At 34.7% G+C, this 19,504-nt stretch overlaps 3 protein-coding genes across 3 annotated transcripts; 2 read left to right on the top strand and 1 right to left on the bottom strand.

Moving 5' to 3' along the window:
• The first annotated feature begins 1,574 nt into the window (after positions 1–1,574).
• On the top strand, positions 1,575–5,066 carry LOC130826243 (protein DUF642 L-GALACTONO-1,4-LACTONE-RESPONSIVE GENE 2-like). Its single transcript, XM_057691832.1, has 3 exons — positions 1,575–1,713; positions 2,710–3,207; positions 4,318–5,066. The coding sequence occupies exons 1-3, from the start codon at positions 1,617–1,619 to the stop codon at positions 4,839–4,841; spliced, it is 1,119 nt and encodes a 372-aa protein (XP_057547815.1). The 5' UTR covers positions 1,575–1,616; the 3' UTR covers positions 4,842–5,066.
• A 2,653-nt stretch (positions 5,067–7,719) lies between these two features.
• LOC130826241 (probable glycosyltransferase STELLO1) lies at positions 7,720–12,853 on the top strand. Its single transcript, XM_057691828.1, has 3 exons — positions 7,720–9,794; positions 11,034–11,160; positions 11,675–12,853. The coding sequence occupies exons 1-3, from the start codon at positions 8,080–8,082 to the stop codon at positions 12,137–12,139; spliced, it is 2,307 nt and encodes a 768-aa protein (XP_057547811.1). The 5' UTR covers positions 7,720–8,079; the 3' UTR covers positions 12,140–12,853.
• A 129-nt stretch (positions 12,854–12,982) lies between these two features.
• On the bottom strand, positions 12,983–19,400 carry LOC130826240 (magnesium-chelatase subunit ChlH, chloroplastic). Its single transcript, XM_057691827.1, has 5 exons — positions 17,585–19,400; positions 16,958–17,040; positions 14,490–16,292; positions 13,650–14,126; positions 12,983–13,541 (listed from the first exon to the last, which is right to left on the bottom strand). The coding sequence occupies exons 1-5, from the start codon at positions 18,990–18,992 to the stop codon at positions 13,164–13,166; spliced, it is 4,149 nt and encodes a 1,382-aa protein (XP_057547810.1). The 5' UTR covers positions 18,993–19,400; the 3' UTR covers positions 12,983–13,163.
• Positions 19,401–19,504: the final 104 nt, after the last annotated feature.

Below are 19,504 nucleotides of genomic sequence, written 5' to 3'. Positions count from 1 at the left end.
ATTATTATTATTATTATAAAAATAATAATAATAATAATAATGATAATAAAAATAAAATAATATTTAAAATAAATAATAATAATAATAATAATAATAATAATAACAATAATAATAATAATAATAATAATAATAATAATAATAATAATGATAATAAAAATAATAATAATGATAATAAAAATAAAAATAATAACAATAATGATAATAATAATAATAATAATAATAATAATAATAATTAAATAATAATAATAATAATAATAATAATAATAATAATAATAATAATTTAAAAAAAATAAAAAAAATTAAAGGGGTGAGTCGCACAAAACCTGCGACTCATGTGCGACTGAGCGCGGCCGAGTCGCGGGTTTTGTGCGACTCACCCCTTTAAATTTTTTTTAAAAATATTATTTTTATTATTATTTTTTTTATTATTATTGTTGTTATTATTTTTATTTTTATTATCATCATTATTATTTTTATTGTCATTATTATTATTATTATAGTCTAGAGGCAATATCGTTAATTCATTAAAATAGGAGTGGTGATCTTTAATGATTGTGTAAATTTTTGGGTTATTTTGCTCATAGACGATTTACCACTTTTGAGGATAGAAATTTCGTTTGACCGTGAGAGCAATTGAAGTATTTTTATGCATTGTTTATCTTAAATACTAAGAGAGGGTCTTTCCAAAAGACGCATTATATAAATGGGCTAAATAACGTAATTATCACAAATTAAAGAAGAAATAAGAACGGGGATGTCTTATTTTGAGACAGTCACTCTGAGAGATTGTTTCTCACAAAAATAACTGATAAATTTATTACTCCCTTCGTTCTTTTAAGTTATTTCACTTTAGGTTTTTCACACATATTAAGAAAAAGAGAATCTTTGGTTGTAGTAGGTATTATTTTAATTAAATAGTAGTGTGAAGTAATAATTGTATTGAAAGTATGAGAGAGAAAATAATTATAAATAAAAGAAAAAGGGGGATTTTAAGGGTTAAAAGTGGGATAAAAATTTTCTAAAAATAGAAAGTATTCTAAAGTGAAAGAACTTATAAAACTACCCGTTATAGTAAAGTGGAAGAACTTAAAAGAACGGAGGGAATATGATTTTTGAATATTTATCTATTTATTTTTTAAAATTTACTTTTAAAAATTTTACCCTTAGATGTGTCTTTTAAAAATCTTACATTTTATATCGGTTTGAAAAATTCAACCTTTACCTTTTATTTTCTTTTAAAGAAAATTGTGTCAGTCCAAACTCTTAAAAAAAAAACTATTGCCATGTACAATTTAAATTTCATTTTTTTTATATCTTTTTACCAATAGATTGCTTGTATAGACTCGTCTTATAATAAGACGGTCTCATACAAGATTTGTTTTTTTTATACAAATTAATTAAGGAACTAGTTTAAAATGTTTTTTTTTATATATGTTAATGAAAGCCTAGGAATTGCAAAAATGGTGGGACAGGTCTCATGGGTAGCATTATTTTGACATTGAATGCAAGAATCCGTAGTAATACGTATTGTACTTGTATTTATTGTACCATTCTCACCCTTTAATTGCAAACACATTCTAAACAAACTCAAAAAAAAAAAAAAAAAAAAAAAAAACATGGGTTTTTCTCTTTGGTTTTTAGTGCTCTTTTTTATGATATGCAGTAGCAATTATCTTGTTGTTTCATCAGTACTCAACACTGCTCCTTTAGATGGTGAGTTTGCCTTATATTTTCTATTTTTACTCGTTATATGATCATGCTTTTCCTCCATTTGTGCATATATGATGTATGTAAATTGTATACTCATATAGTTATATATTGTTTCTGTAAATGATTTTTTTATTAGCTTTCTTAAAAATTTTACTTTTCATTTTTGACCTTTTTATTGGTTATATAATAAAAAATATTTAGTAAATGGTTGTTAAGTCACCTTAGAAAATGATTTTTTAAGCCATAAAAAAATATAGGACCTATTCGATAAATTGTGGTTTTTTATTTTTGATTTTATAATTTTTTTTATTTTCAAAGTCATATGATATTTGTCCTATAATGAAGAAAAAAATAGTCATCATATTCATCATACATTAAAATTAAAACACATGATGGTTTTGAAAACTGACAACTACAAAGTAAAAATTCAATTTTTCAGGTTTCCTACCTTTGTTTTTAGTTTTTAAAAAAATTGAAAACTAAAAACAAGACAACAAATGCACCCATAGCTCTTTTTATTTATTTTTGATTTTTAACCTATTTTAACCAACAATCAACAATTATCTTTTTACCAAACATCTCTTGAAATCGTTAATCAACCAACCAACAATTACAATTTACAGCTCCAACCAACACACATCTACAAAACCGGCTTTTTATACATCATTGGAAACAATGGTGCACCCATTCTTATTTCCTTACCACTCTCATATACTCTCATGTGTCTGTCCAATCGAGTTTGCAACATTTTGTTTTTAATTATGTGCATTTTTAGAGTTAGTGTTGGAAAATAACCCGCGTGTAATTTCACATTGATAAATTAAAGAGAAGTTGACTAACATATATAGTTGATGGGCAACTCCTCCTAATACTATTTGTTTTTAGGATGGAACCTCATCGAATTTGTATGCCACCAACTCTTCTCTCTTACGAATCTAATTGTGTACAAGCCCATTAACAAGTTTATCAGCTAACTAACATAAACAATCTTTATTATAGGTCTCCTCCCAAATGGCAACTTTGAGCAAGGACCAAAGGCATCAAACATGAAGAACAAGGTAATCATAGGAAAATACTCGCTACCAAAATGGGTAAAAAAAGGCCTAGTACAGTACATTTCCGGTGGACCCCAACCGGGTGGTTTTTATTTTCCGGTTCCCCGTGGGGTCCACGCAATAAGACTAGGGAATCAAGCTTCCATATCCCAATATTTAAGGGTTAAAAAGGGTACATTTTATTCAGTCACATTTAGTGCAACAAAAACATGTGTAGAAGATGAGGTTCTAGAAGTTTCAGCTTATACAGAAAAAGCTGATTTACCTATTCAAACTTTATATAGTAGTAATGGTGGAGATACTTATGCTTGGGCTTTTCAAGCTAAATCTAATATTGTGAAGCTTTCATTCTATAATCCTGGTATTCAAGAAGATCCTACTTGTGGGCCATTGTTGGATGCTATAGCTATTAAACAGATGGACCCACTTCCCAAATCAACAGGTAATTAGTACTCATAGTCTATATCTTGTCAGACAGTCTTTTTATCAGACGCACGCATTTTATTTATGAAGTGGCTTCATTAGGAGATTGCCTTTTATAAAAATAGTTTTTTTTTCTAAATTATAGAATTTCGAGCATTTTAGTGGTCGGAAATTTAGGTCAACTGGTCGGAATTCTGTGATTTGACCTAAATATTTTAAACTTTAATACTTTGATAACTGTAAGTCACAAAATACAAACATTAAGGATGTGATTCGCAATAGTCCTAAACTTTAAAGGTGTAAATCACAAATTATTGATAAATATATTAACTTTAGTACTTCACTGTAACTAAAATAAGTTTAATTAGTTTGATAAAAATAAGTTAAGATAAATAAGATTGGTGTCGTGGCTTTTAGAATTATAAATTTGCCTAGTGATTGATAATTGTTATTTTTTTCGGAATTCGATGCTTACCTTAATTAATATCTTTTCCCCTTTGTCAATAAGCTATGGGGATTCTCTAGTATGCTCCAAATAAAAAAATTAGTATGGTAGGAGTATTGATTAGCAAATGAACAAAAAATAAGGATTCATGAAATTATGTTTAGTTTAGTTCATATAATTAATTGGGCTTATTATTGACGCACATTTTCAATAAGAAAAGTTATAATTAATATTCCTAATATATTTAGAAAGTGTTTAATTGCTTTTGAAAGGTTGATTAAGGCGTTACCTTTTTGTTACGTGGCCCAAAAAGACACTTTGGGGTCATAACCTAAGTGGCCCACTATAATTGTAAGTTGGGGCGTCACTTTGGATGTCCAACAAATGCCACAATTCCACCTCGGTGACTTTGTGAGATGTTGATTTACATATAAGCTGATTGAGTTACTCTCACTATTATATGGATTTGAGAAAATTTTATCATATTTTTGAGTAGTCGACTCTCCTCTTATATAAATCTTGCATTAACGCCAATAATTGTGGGACAATCCTTGGGTACTTTTCATTAGTTTCCCTTAATACATACGACAGAACTTATTATCTTCAGAAGTTTTCTTTTTGTAGTGAATATACGACATATTTTAGGTCGGTTTATATTCATTCTAATATTACAAAATTTTACAGGAGGAAATCTAATAAAAAACGGAGACTTTGAAATCGGTCCTCACGTATTCAACAATTTCTCAACGGGGGTACTTCTCCCCCCACATTCACAAGACGTAGTATCCCCTCTTCCAGGATGGATAATTGAATCACTCAAACCCGTCAAATACGTCGATTCAGCACATTTTTTCGTATCTTCAGGATCCGCAGCTATTGAGCTAGTCGGAGGAAGAGAAAGTGCAATTGCTCAAATCATAAGAACAAAACCTAGCCAATCCTACCTCCTTACCTTCACAATTGGAGATGCTGAATATGGTTGTCTTGGATCAATGGTTGTTGAAGCATTTGCTGCTATGGACAATGTTAAAGTACACCATGAATCTCATGGAAAGGGCAGTTTCACTAAAGCTAGTCTTAAGTTTAAAGCTATTTCATATAGAACTAGAATTACATTTTGGAGTGCATATTACCATACTATTATCCAAGACTTTGGACAAATGTGTGGTCCTATCTTGGATGATGTTAGCGTTGTGCCTCTCAAATAAGTCGAAAATTATACCCCTGAAACCTTAATTTTAACTAAAAAAGATTGATAGGTCTTATATTGATTATTATTAATATTATTAAATGATTTTAGATGGATGTGTGAGATTATCAAATCTATTTTAACGAAGATATTCACTATAATAACCTATCGGCTATGAGAGTCACACATATATTACTTAAGTAGTTTTTGACAATGTAATTTTCTTTTTATAAATCGTCTTTGCTAATAATGAATAGTATTTGTTACATTCTCTCTTTCCCTTTGAGTTTGTACGGTTTGATGTTGTGATCAATCATCCAATATTGAACAAGTGTCTAGATGAATTATGTATTATTATAATCATCATATTAGTAAGCCCAATTGTGATCTCTATAAGGTTAAAGTGATTTGGGTTTTAATGAATTATCAGTGTGATATAGGATAAACAGGAGAGCTCACCTAAAAGACTAGTCTATTATGTGAGAGAGTCGATTTGCCAAAAGACTAGCCTATTAGATGAGATAGCTCATTTGCCTATAAATCCCGCACCAATTACATACACATGTGATGTGGGACAAATCTCAAACCTTGTAATGGACCATTACATAGTGCACTACAGAAAAATGGTTTTGGGCAACAAAAATTGTGTGGCTCGTACCAATGTTGCCTATATTATTGACGACAAAATAAAACTTTACGCAGCAATATAATTCATATATGGGCGTCACTTGTAACACATCTAGAGCTTTATTATTTGGCGTCATTTTGAATGTGTGACACATATTGCGCCTTGGATGTCACATTCTAAGTGGCCCAAAGTATATTTGGGTGTTAACTTGATCACAAAAACTCGAGACGGTCTCATTATAAGACCTTTAATTTGGGCCAGCTCAATTCGCGCATGTAACAATATTTTAATTTTCTGGGCATTTATCAATTTTGATCTTAAAGGTATCAATTTTAAAAATTGATACCTTTAAGATCAAAATTGAAAAATGCCCTAAAAATGAAAAAAAAAAATGCCCAGGTTGTTACACGCGTGAATCGGATCGGCCTAAATTGATAGTCTCTTTATGAAGCCGTTTCGTCCAAGACCAGCTTTAATTTGATTAAGCAGCACAACATTGAACATAGGGCGGCATCTTCATTTAGTATCGTTTCTTAGGCGTTATATCTAAGCGTACCAGTCCCAAAGCTAGAAATATGGGCCACAACACAAGTAGTCCACATTCCACAACCTTTTGTATGGCACCAAGTATTAATATACGGGCGTGCGACGCCAATCTTGTGTGACACAATTGATTAGTATCAGGATGTCAAGAAAATTAAAATTTTAAAATCTATATTTTAGATATTGATTTTTATTTATGTCACAAAACAATATACTATCAAACAATCATTAAATGAGAAATAATAGAGCAAATGATACGTATAAAAGAGTTTGGTTAACAAAATATAATAAATCCTCTTCCAAATTATTAGTAATTGAATTAGCTCAAAATAATTGTCACATACTAATTGAATTAACATTATAGTAGAAGGTAAGAAGAATCGAGAAAGATTCAGGAGAACTTGGGATGAGCAAATAAGAGTTGACTTATATGAGTTAAACTTTTCTGAGGACCTGACTAGGAATAGGGGTAGTTGGAGATGCCTTATCCATGTTTTAGACTACTGATGTCCACTTAGGTAACCTTTGGGTGTTCTTGTCATCTTGCTTCTCTTGTTTCTTTTATTATTAGTTTCGTATTCATTTTTGTTTTGTTTTGTAGTTGTATCTACTTATTTATTTTAGTTATATGCATTTAATTTATCTTTTCCGGGTAGCTACGTCTTATTATCTTTCTCGAGTCGGAGGACTCCTTTGGTCGCGCTTTCCTTTATGGGTATGAGTTGCCGCCTTCCTTCCCTCCCCAGACCCTGTTCATAGTTTTTCTATAAGCGGGACACACTGAGTAGGATGATAAATGATAACTTATTTCATGATGGAAAAAATAGTATTTGTATTAATAACCCTAACGATTTATATGTATAGACATTACTTCAATTAGCCAACTAGATTATGGTCCTCAAGTTAAACGTATCTGGAATGTTTATGTCATTCAATAACACTTGCATACTAATTTTAATTGTTTCATCCAATTTCCTACACATGTTTATGTAGACAATTCTCTACCCATTCATTTCCCGTTTGCCTTTCTCAATTTTAAATAACACATCTCAAAATAGGACAAATGATTCTCTAAAGGTTTGACGACCAGATAAAGGATATAAACAATTCTCCCCTAGTTTGCGATACACAAGAAATTCTTGTGTGGACTTAGTGCACACTAAAATATTGTGGATCAAGTTTTAACACTCCTATTTTTGTTGGGATGTTTTATCCCACATCAACAAATTTAAGATGGTGTGCACACTTTATAAGTTATTGGAGTTCTTCTTCCCATTGTCATATGGTTTTGGGATGTTATGCATCACCTTGGCTTATAAAGTGTGTGCATCTTGTGTCTCCTTTTAAATTTTTAAAATTTTAATTTTTACTTTTTCAATTTTTAATTTTAATAATTTTAATTTGTTTAAATTTTTTAACTTTTTAAGAGTGGAATGGAGTGAAGTTGAATGTAAGAGTATAAGAGTGAAGTGAAGCATAAAAATAAAAGAGTAAAGCGGAAAAAATATAAATATTAATCCACACTAATATTAGTGTGGATTAAATTCATACTAGACTTTTTTGCGAAAAAATTTGCATGGAGAGAATTTAAATGTTGCTAATTCTATGCACATGAGATGGAGAGTAGCAGACTAGCAGTGTAGCACCATCAATACCTCAGTCAGTACAACTAGAAGTGCCAGTGCCAGTTTGCAATACAATTATTTACTTCTATATTAATTGTCATAAATCATATTATAATATATTAAATTAAATTCACAAACAAACAAACAAACAAACTTCAATAGCAGTAATAAAAATTCCCAAATGATTTGATTAATCAAAACATACACTTTTTTGCGGATCAAAGAAACAGAAAAAGCTAGAGCTAAACCACCATAGATCAAGACATCTCTTCTAACCCACCAACCAATCCTTTCATTTACATTCTATTCTCTACAAATCTTGCAATATAAGCTCAATTTAAAATCAATTTATTATCAGAATCTCTCAATTGTCGGAATTATAAGGGGTCAAGTCAAGTTGTATTGTCAAAAAGAGTCCAAATTTGGAGGAATTAGGGTTTATTTGGGGTTGATTTGTTCAAATGTTAGTTCAAGATCCATTACCCACAAAGGGTTCATCAAATCCAGCAAATCAAACAAAATCCCAGGTTAGAAATCTGCCGACTTTACATCCTAATCGTTTTTCTGAGTCTAAAAACCTTGATTTTTCAACATGGGTATCTGAAAATCTGTATAAAATTGTTACAATTTTAGTATTACTTGCTACAATTGCTGCCCTTTTCTTCCTTAGAAATGTTGGTGATACTGCTGCACTACTTTGTTTTGAGACTCGAACTACAGATCTTGAAACTATTCATTTACCTAAAATTGATTGGAATTCAATTACACCTATCAATGATAAAGTCACTCCATATGCAAATTTTCACTCTGAAAGATGGATTATTGTATCTGTTTCGGATTATCCCACGGATTCGATTAGGGCATTGGTGAAGATTAAAGGGTGGCAGGTTCTTGCAATTGGTAATTCAAGAACCCCTTCTGATTGGGACCTTAAAGGTGCTATTTTTTTGTCTTTTGATATGCAATCAAAGTTGGGTTATAGAGTTTTGAATTACTTGCCTTATGGTTCATATGTCAGGAAAAGTGTTGGATATTTGTTTGCTATTCAACATGGTGCTACTAAGATTTTTGATGCTGATAATAGAGGGGTTGTGATTGATGGGGATATAGGGAAACATTTTGATGTGGAATTGATGGGGGAACAAGCTAGGCAAGAGATTATATTGCAGTATACTCATGAGAATCCAAATCGAACGGTTGTTAACCCTTATGTACATTTCGGGCAACGGTCTGTTTGGCCTAGGGGATTGCCACTTGAAAATGTGGGTGAAATTGGGCATGAGGAATACTATACTGAAGTGTTTGGGGGGAAGCAGTTTATCCAGCAGGGCATTTCTAATGGTTTGCCTGATGTTGATTCGGTTTTCTATTTTACGAGGAAATCAAGCTTTGATTCATTTGATATTAGGTTTGATGAGAAGGCTCCCAAGGTTGCACTACCGCAGGGTATTATGGCGCCTCTGAATTCTTTCAATTCGCTTTATCATACTTCGGCATTCTGGGGTTTGATGCTTCCTGTTTCTGTTAGTACTATGGCTTCCGATGTCTTGAGAGGTTATTGGGCTCAGAGGCTTTTGTGGGAAATTGGAGGTTTTGTGGTTGTTTACCCTCCCACTGTTCATAGATATGATAAAACTGAATCGTACCCTTTTTCGGAGGAGAAAGATCTACATGTGAATGTCGGTCGTCTAGTTAAGTTTTTGGTTTCATGGAGATCACACAAGAACAGGTTATTTGAAAAGATTTTGGAACTGAGTTTTGCTATGGCAGAAGAAAGATTTTGGACCGAAAAAGATGTGAAATTTACAGCTGCTTGGCTTCAAGACTTGCTTGCGGTTGGTTACCAGCAACCAAGGCTAATGTCTTTGGAGATTGATCGCCCTCGAGCATCTATTGGTCATGGTGATAGAAAGGAATTTGTTCCGAAAAAGTTGCCATCAGTGCACCTTGGGGTTGAGGAGATAGGTAGCGTGAACTATGAAATTGGAAACTTGATTCGTTGGAGGAAGAACTTTGGAAATGTTGTGCTAGTTATGTTCTGCAGCGGCCCTGTTGAACATACTGCCTTGGAATGGAGATTACTTTATGGTAGAATCTTCAAAACTGTTATAATTTTGTCTTCGGAAAAGAATCAAGATCTTGCTGTTGATCAAGGCCAGTTGGATTACGTCTACAAGTAAGTTACTCTCGTATTCATGCATCGTTTGTTTCAATTTATCTGGTAATGGCTGTCTATCAGATTGAAGTGGATTTTTCTTGTTTATCTTTATCTGCTGGAACTGAGTGTTTAATTGTATTTCTGAATGTTTTTTTTTTTGAGTTTAGGGTATTAATATCACTAATTCATTCACTTTACATTGAGAAATCTTGGACAAGTATCGCTTTTCCCTATGTGATTAGATTGGCAAACGAGAATTCCGGTTTAATTGTTGAAGGTCACTTCATTTCCCCACAACAGCCCATATGAGTTTTGACTTAGACTTAGAATGCTGATGCTTTCTTGAGAGAAACCACAAGAAACACCGACTTAATCCGTTATTCATCCTGCCTCAGCAAAGTTACGCAAGATTTTAATGTACATACTCCCTCTATCCCTTTGAGTTTACCATATACTCCACATTTGTGAGAGAGTTTTGAGTCATATGGTACAAACTCAAACGGACAAAGAAAGTATTTCTCTATCAGCAAAGATTTAGAAACATGTCTAGTCAAAAATATTTTTAATATTACAAATAGAAAAGGAAGAGGAAAGAGTATATATATTATGGAAAACATAGAAGGGAAAAATTCTAAACGAAGGTGAAACACCAAGATAGGAAGAGAGCGTGCATAGAGGCGTTCAAAACAGCAGAAAACAAGTAGAATAACTGGAATAATTTTAATAGGACGAGTCCAAGCTGTATAAGACTGGTTTTAATATATGTGTGATTACTTTTAATCTATATGCGATTGGTTTTGTAGATGTAAGTTTATACTATTTGTTTCATTTTACCATTTATGTGTACATTCTTAAGGCATATGTAATCATTATTGAAGTGTAAGTGATGATTATTACTATATAATTTTTCCACTAATAGATAATTATTCTCATTTAATTAAAGAAGCATGAAGAGGTCAATGTAAGCACTATTTGGTCAATTTTAAGTTCTATGTGATTGATTTAAAACTACATATGATTTTAAACCGTATGTGTTTAGTTTTAAGCTATATGTGACGGATTTTTAGCTACATGTGAGCGCTTTTAAGCGGTATGTGGTTATAGTGGGCTGTCTCATGCGGCGTCCTAATATTGAGACAGCCGCTAATGAGACGCGCTGATACTATATAGCTGATATTGACTTTATAGTAAACAAAATGTACTGAACATTAGTTATAACGACCGTTTTATTGACTACATTATCCATTTGGTTCACAGGCAACTTCCTAAGATACTGAATCGATACTCAAGTGCAGAGGGATTTCTTTTTCTCCAAGATAATACTATCCTTAATTACTGGAATCTAGTACAGGCTGATAAGGATAAGCTATGGATCACTAACAAGGTAACATGAACTGGAGATTTCTGTTGTTGCAATATTTTCTTCGACTAAACTTGTGGGGAGAAGATTGACTCAACCAATTTTAACATTGCACTGATTTTGCATTTCCAATGCGAGAATTTTAGGAGCGACTGTATCTAGTATCTCTCATCTATTTGACGTTGGTTGAATTTGTAAACTATACAAACCAGTGTAATATAATTCGCTTTTTGAATTCGTAATCCACTCAAAATGACCTTAAAATAGCCCAAAACCGATCGTAATTCGCTTTTTCTGATTTGCGATTCGCAAAGAGATTACTGAATCATGTGACATATTACGAACATCCTAAGAAGAATCTTATAGCTTTACTTTCTCTATGTTTTACTTTTTGATTTTCGTAATCGGATCAAAATTTCCGTTTCACTATTAGGGTTACAAGCTTGCAACTATTCCAGTTATCCTACTTGTTTTCCGCTGTTATTGAATCTACCGTCTTTCTTTGTTATTTATATCCAACAAACTTGATCTTTGTCAGGTGTCAAAGTCGTGGACTCCCGTCTCTACCAAAAATGGTGATTGGTTTTCTAAACAAGGAGAAATGGTAAAAAAGGTTGTCGAGTCTATGCCCGCGCACTTCCAAGTAAACTACAAAGAAGCCGCAAAGAGCCATGAAGACTTTATTGTATGCAGTTCCGAGCTATTCTTTGTTCCAAGGAGATACGTGGAGGATTTCATCGACTTAGTTGCTTTGGTAGGCAATTTAGAGATCCATCACAAAGTTGCAATCCCGATGTTCTTTCTATCGATGGATTCACCTCAGAACTTTGACCCAATCTTCAATACAATAATTTATAAAAAGAAACCACCATCCGCAAACACTACCTTGTACTCCGCTCAAGCTCCGGCTATTCATCCATGGAGTGTGTCAACCGAACAAGAATTCATCAAGCTTATTCGGGTAATGGCTGCTGGGGATCCTCTTCTTATGGAGTTGGTTTGACGCGAAAAACAGGTTCGTTCTCTTGTCATTAAAGTAAGTAAACAGCATTTAAGAAACAGGATTTAGAAAATCATATGTAACTCTATATAATCAACACTTTTCTTTTTTCCTGCTCTCGAAGGGGGAGGAAATTTTGTAAATTTTTCTTATGATTCAAATTCAGGGAGTGAATAGTACAAAGAAACCTGGAAGAATTCTGTTTATTCTTTCTAACATGCTTCTGGTTTTATGTAAATTTCTTATTATTTTGAATCGACTTGTTCATTCGCTGATGTTTTTAGCTTTATCGAGTCAAAGTTCACAATGGTATCAATACAGTTCAATGTCATTCATGAAATTTTATAAGTTTTTCCGTTCTAGTACTCAGTTTTTTAGGGCATAGCGTTGGGGGAAGAAAGTTAGGATCAAAGAGTTAAGATGTATATAATAGGGGAATTGGATTATAAGCATGGTTCTTGGCATGTGCAACGTCATCGTCATGGTAATCAGTCCAGTGTTCCGCACAAAGACAGGGTTTGGGGTAGAGGTAGCGAACTAACCATACCCGTATCCCCTCGAGGGAAAGGGTAGGAGAAATGCGCGCAACCAAATAGAACCCCCAGGTAATAAGAGCCCAGTAAAATGAGAGATGGCATCATGGCACGTGCCATGTGTTTCCTATAATTTAGGGACCTCAAATAATATTCATTATATTAATTTACATTACTTTATCTTTAGTTAGGTAAATGATTTTGATCCCAAATTAGAAAAGAAGAATAAACATGGTCTTAAAATTTATTGCAAGTTTTTACTCTGCAATATCTAAATCCATTGTTTTCCGACCCAAAAAAACAGTCCTAAAAATGTTAAGAGAAAAGTGATAAGGATAGTTTCTTCCTCAGTATTACAGAAATAATACAAAATTTGATATCAACATAAGATGAGACACCAAAGTGAACCATGTATAAAGTTTTCAGATACAATAATGACTCTAAATGAATCAGGATTACATTTTGATTGCATACTAAGTCTTATTTTACATAATTTACCGATCAATTCCTTCAATTTTGTCTTCAACTTCAGAATACAACTGCCTTAATTTCTCAATGTTTTCCTCTGAAGTTTCCCAGTAACCCCTTCCATTGGCTTCTAAGAAGGTCTGCACCAACTTTCTGAAAGAGTTAGGATTGCTGTTCATCAGCCTCTTCAGCATATCCTCATCTTTGATGAATGTTGTGTTAGCCTCTTCATAGACCCAGTTGTCTACTTGGCCTGAAGTTGCACTCCATCCAACCGTGTTGGTGAGTCGCTTCTCGATCTCACGAACGCCTTCATAACCGGTAGACAGCATTCCTTCGTACCACTTGGGGTTTAACAGCTTCGTACGAGCGTCTAGACGAACAGTCTCGGACAAAGTACGTACCTGTGTAAATTCCATTTTACAGCCATGAAACGGTTAGGATAATAGAAAGTTGGAAGTTGGGATACTTAAAAAGAGGGTGAAAAAGACCGAAATGACGCTAAATCTCACCTGAGCATTAGCTGTGGTAGTATCGGCAATGTAAGCACTAGGCTTCTTTCCATCTTTCCTTAGTCCCTGAACCAGATTTGTGGGGTCGGAATCAAAGTAGTGGCTCACATCAGTCAAAGAGATCTCGGAAGAGTCGAGATTTTGGAAGGTGGCGTCTGCTGTAGAAAGAGCCATCTCAAAGACCTTCCGCTTCTCGGTCATGCCAGCACCCGGTGCATCACAGTCGAAGGCAAATGACTTCCTGCTCAAATACATGTCTTGCAACTGTTTCTCATCATTCCATGAGGAATTTTCAACTGCAAGGTTAATGTTTGAGGAGTAAGAGCCAGAGGCATTAGAAAACACCCTAGTAGCAGCCTCTCTAACATCAACACCAAGGGTTTTGGCTTGCTCCAGTGCATGCTTTCTGACATAATTTTGGTCCTCCGGCTCGTCTAGCTCAGCCACCATCTTCACAGCCCGATCAAGAAGATTCATCTGATAAAAAACAGAAAATTTGGGCATAAGAACTCATTAATACAACATTCTATTACCCCAATCGTAACATAGTCAAGAAGCCTCTACAATTAACATGCCCCGGTTTAGTAGAAAGAGACGTGATGCAAATTTAGAGAATTGGGGCCATTTTTAGATGTTTTATGATGTCGATAGGAGCATGTCTGCATGTGTGCGAATGAACCAGGTTTTGTATTTGAACTTGTAACTTAAACCTTTTTTTATCCATACTATCTGTTATTTCCAATCCTTTTTAGAAAAACTAGTAAAACTTCATATAGTATTTGCACACATCATATGTAAAAAGAAAAAAGTTAGCATAAGACAATGTCGAGGCACTTTTACCTGATTAATGAACAGGTCTCTGAAGACACCTGAACAGTTAACAACAACATCGACTCTAGGCCTTCCAAGCTCCTCAAGGCTAACAGGTTCGACCTTGTTGACTCTCCCAAAGGTATCAGCAACTGGTCTCACCCCAATCATCCATAGAACCTGTGCAAGGGACTCTCCGTATGTTTTGATGTTATCGGTTCCCCACAAGACAAGAGCAACCGTTTCAGGATATTTGCCACCATTGTCAGCCTTCTGACGCTCAAGCAGCCTATCCACAACCACCTTTGCACTCTGCATGGCTGCTGTTGTAGGAATGGCTTGTGGGTCTAAAGCATGAATGTTTTTCCCGGTAGGAAGCACCTTTGGGTTCCTAATGGGGTCACCACCAGGACCAGGCTCCACATATTTCCCTTCAAGAGCTTGTTTCAAACTTCCCAACTCATTATCAGCCACAACGAGCTTCAAGCATTCCCCTAAAAATGCAAAAAGCACCCTAAGTTTCTCCCTATCAGCTCGGTAGAACTTAGTGTTTGACAGGTACTGAATCCACGGCTCATTTAGTCCGAACCCAAGGATTGAAGTCAATTTATCATTGACATTCACAACTTGACCCTTATCATTAGTTGTTCTTTCCACAAACGCAGTGATAGCTCCTCGAGATGTCTCAGTTATTTGCCTTAGTAACTCAACATCTTTCAAGATTCCCCTGTCATTCCCTCTGTAGACATCTTCTATGTCCCTTCCTACTGTCTGGGCTAGTATTGAAGGGAGGGAGGAAATTCCATCTTCAGGACGGTCCAAAGCAGCAATATTGACCAAAGTTGCAACTGCTTCCAAGGCCGTAGGAGGCTCACCAATCACATGAAGCCCACAGGGCAAAAGTCGGGATTCGATCTCCATGATCTTAGCATAGACTTTTCCTACCACGAGATCTCTTTCTGCGGTAGGGAGTTCGACTCCTTCCTCAGGGAGATCCACATCTTTGTCAAGATTACATTGTCTTGCAGTGCTGATGATGGAGCTCACAATCTGTTGGCTCCTGCCTGTATCTTTGAGCGATTGGTACGAGGAAATCAGCTCACTCAACTGTTTGAGCCCCTTGTAAAGCCCTGCATTTTCTGCTGGAGGGGTCAGATAGCTGATAGTATTTGCATAGCTACGGCGTTTAGCTACCGTTGCTTCAGATGGGTTGTTAGCTGCATAGTAATAAATGTTAGGAATGTTCCCAATAAGACTGTCCGGATAACAAGCATCACTCATTCCCACTTGTTTTCCAGGCATAAATTCAAGAGAACCATGAGTTCCGAAGTGGAGAACAGCATCAGCACCAAAAACTTTCTCAACAAACGAGTAATAAGCAGCAAACCCGTGGTGAGGACTAGCTGACTTAGAGAAAAGTAGCCTCATGGGATCTCCTTCATATCCAAATGTAGGCTGAACTCCGATGAAGACATTACCATACTGTTTTCCGTAGACCAAGAGATTCTCTCCATCAGAGTTCAGATTACCCGGAGCTTTTCCCCAGTTCTCTTCCAACAGTGTAGCATAAGGAGTCAATTTCTGATACTCCCTAACACTCATTTTGTAAGCAACATTTAGATTTGGGCTGTTGAACTGAGCCTCTTTGTCATGGATCACATCTTCAATCAAGGCTTCAGCAGTCTCCGGAAGGCCTTCTACGTTGTAACCATCCCTTTTCAGGTCTTTTAAGACCGAGAATATGGAGGCGAACACATTGAGATATGCAGCAGTTCCCACATTTCCTTTGTCTGGAGGGAAACTGAATACAGTGATGGCTAGCTTCTTCTCAGCCTGCAGAGACATTCATTTCATCAGTTATCCTTCTCAGTTGAGAAACACCTTAAACAAGCCAAGTTGAGATATATTATATATTCATTTCACAGTTAATAAAGGCGTGTTCGGTGTAGCAGCTTAAGTTGTTAGTGATTAAATGAGGTTATAAAACTCTTTTATAAACATATTAATGTTCGGTTAAGTAGTGGTTAAGTAGTGTTTATTAGTAAAGGTAGCTATTTTATGAACTTTACAAGCTAACTTATAACATTCGAACATTCAAAAATTAAAAGTAGTGTTTTTTTAACAAATTACATTCAAAGAGCTTCTTTTACTGAACAGTAATTTTTAACACGGCTACTATATTTAACAGCTACAACCATCCGCACTTTATTACAGAGCCGTCTTAAAAAAAATTTGGGTTTGCAAAACTTTTATTTTGCTCCTTATTTATAGTAAATATATTTATTTTATTAATAAACTTAACATATTTCTTTTTCTGATTACTTTTTTATATACGGGAGAAAGAGGGAGGCCTGTACAGTCGATCACCTCGCACACCCTCAAAGACCCTCTAATCAGCTAATAGCTACTTAGACAGCTAACAGATCATACGCTGAAGAGTCTAACGAATTTCAAGACTATCTGACATGAATTCTTTAAGAGGCCTGAGGTGTAATTACCTTTGATTTCTTCTTCAATTCAGCCCACTTAATTGCTCTAGTGCAGAGTTGTTCCACTCTCTTGTGAAGGGCATGTGATTTTCCTGCATCATGCAAATACTATTACCAATCAGCCTCTTTCTGACATTGTTGTAAGACATCAAAGTATAAGACCAAAAAACACTTGGTAGTTAGCATCATGAAAAACAAAAGTAACCTGCAATTAAAGCTTCAGTTTACTGACTTTCATGCACAAAACAATAATCATGCAGCATAAACAGTGATTTTACATATAGAAATGCTCATAAAAATCATTTAGTGTGAATATCATAGCATTATTTGATAAAATCCTTGTATTTGTTAATCTAAAATTTAATCATTTAAAATCATATGTTTGAAGATTCAACACTATAATAACAACAATGGGTCTTCTAAGAGATCTCCATTAGGCACAGCCCATTAAAGTTTAATACCTATTCTTACTCTACACTCTCTCACTAGAATTTGTGGAATAATTAAGTTCGCCATCAGATCACCAAATCAAAAAAATGGGGGTACTACTAAAATCTAAAGGGCAAGATAAAGAACACCAGATTGATCACTCTGATAAACAGGAAAAATAGAAAAGCTAGAAAAGGAAATACTTGCCTGTTCTAGGATCACGTCCAGAGAAAACAATAGGTTCCATACCACCATCAAGCTCAGGAAGAGCAACCTGTAAAGCCACCTGAATTGGGTGCAAACCCAAAGTACTGTTAAGCCATTCTTCTGTTGTCTGAAACACCAAAGGCAAGGCAACAATATAAGGCACATCAAGCTTCATCAATGCCTCAATAGCCTTGGGATGATCCTGTCTTGCTGGCCCCCCAACAAGTGCAAATCCAGTTAAAGACACCACTGAATTCACCATAGGCTTCTTAGTGATAGGATCAATGAAAAACTTTTCGACCGGACCCGAAAAGTCAAGCCCACCAGCAAAAATTGGGACTACTTTAGCCCCTCTTGCCTCCAATTCCATAATCACAGCAACATAATGAGACTCATCACCTGTAACAATATGACTTCTTTGAAGAACTAAACCAATTATAGGTGCATTTTTGCTCTTAAGTTTAGGACTTGCATCTTTTCTTGTTCCATACCAATTCAAATACTCTTTCAAATCATCATACATGCAAGGAGCTAATGGGTGCCAAATCCCACTATCTAAGAACAAAACTGGGTCTGAATACTCAACTTTCACCCCTTTTAAAGCAGGGACATAAGACCCAGAAATCATTTTTACAAAATTAACCAAATTTTCAGGTGACCCACCAAGCCAAAATTGTAAACTTAGAATATAAAGCCTAGCATCTTGAGCTTTATCACTAGGCAAATATTTTAACACTTTAGGTAATGTTCTTACTAATTTTAGCATACTATCAGCAAAACCAGCACCTTGCTTGTTCCTCTTAAAAAGCTGAAAAAATGGACTTTTTGATTGCCCAAGTTGGGACATACTAAAAGAACCCAATTTGTTTAGCCTCATTACCTCAGGCATTGAAGGGAAAACCAACACAGCATCCATCCTATCCCTTTCTTTCTCCACAGCATTCTTCACTTTAATTGCAAGTTCTTCCACAAAGATCAAAGACCCAATAAAGATATTAGCATCTTCAAGATCTTTGCAGAATCCTTGGTAAGTTTTCTCGTCTCTAAGCTCTTCAACTAAGTAACCCACAACCTCAAAGTTAGCAAATTCAGAAGTTTTGTTGAGGGTTTGAATCGCAGCTGAAAGGGATGATTGGTATTGAGCTTCTAAGACTACATAAACAATTTTTACAGTAGGAAGGTTAAGGTTTCTCTCTGGGACAATTCTTCGAACTTCTGGTGAAGTTTGAGTAAAAAGCCCATTTCCAGCTACAACACATTTGATTTGACCATTTTTAGCTGATCTTGAGTTGAATTGGGTTGTTTTTTTAGGGAGAAAAGAGTGAAGAATGTATCTTTTTTGTGAGATTGATGAAAGGTCAGTTTTTGCTGCTGGTAAGGTAAATGCAGAAGATACAATAGAAGCCATTGATGAAGCGGAGGGAAAAAATGTGATTTTTGAGGGAAAATACAAGATTTAATTGATGGGTATTGTTAATTGATAGTTAAATTGAGATGGGTTTGATTATTTTTGCTTATTCTTTTCTCCTTCTAGAATTTTGGAAGGGAAAGATTTTGAAGGTTCTGAAGAACAGAGCAGAGGAAGATGAGATACTTGAGGAGAGTTTTTGTAACAGTATGTTTCTGTATATTTTTCAGTAAGTGGGTATAGACTGGACACGTGGCTTTACAGAGTGAAAGTAAATGTTTTAGAGGTTGTGGTGCGTTTGGCTGAAGAGGAGGGAAAAAGTTAGAGAGAGAAAATGTGTGAAGGAGAAAGAAAGTGAGAGAGTAGTTTGGATAGTTTATCTCAATCAAGGATTTGATCAGTTGGTGATCAAGTTTCTTGGCTTTCTATTGGTTGATGTGGATTTTCTAAGGTGCCACATAGGAAAATGTGAAAATTTAATGATCTTTGTTTCAATTTTTTTTATAGAAGTG

The sequence above is a fragment of the Amaranthus tricolor genome, chromosome 10 (assembly GCF_026212465.1).
Source record: "Amaranthus tricolor cultivar Red isolate AtriRed21 chromosome 10, ASM2621246v1, whole genome shotgun sequence".
In the NCBI taxonomy this organism is placed as follows: domain Eukaryota; kingdom Viridiplantae; phylum Streptophyta; class Magnoliopsida; order Caryophyllales; family Amaranthaceae; genus Amaranthus; species Amaranthus tricolor.
Note: the sequence above shows the minus strand (reverse complement) of the source record. Positions and strands in the feature narration are given on the sequence as shown.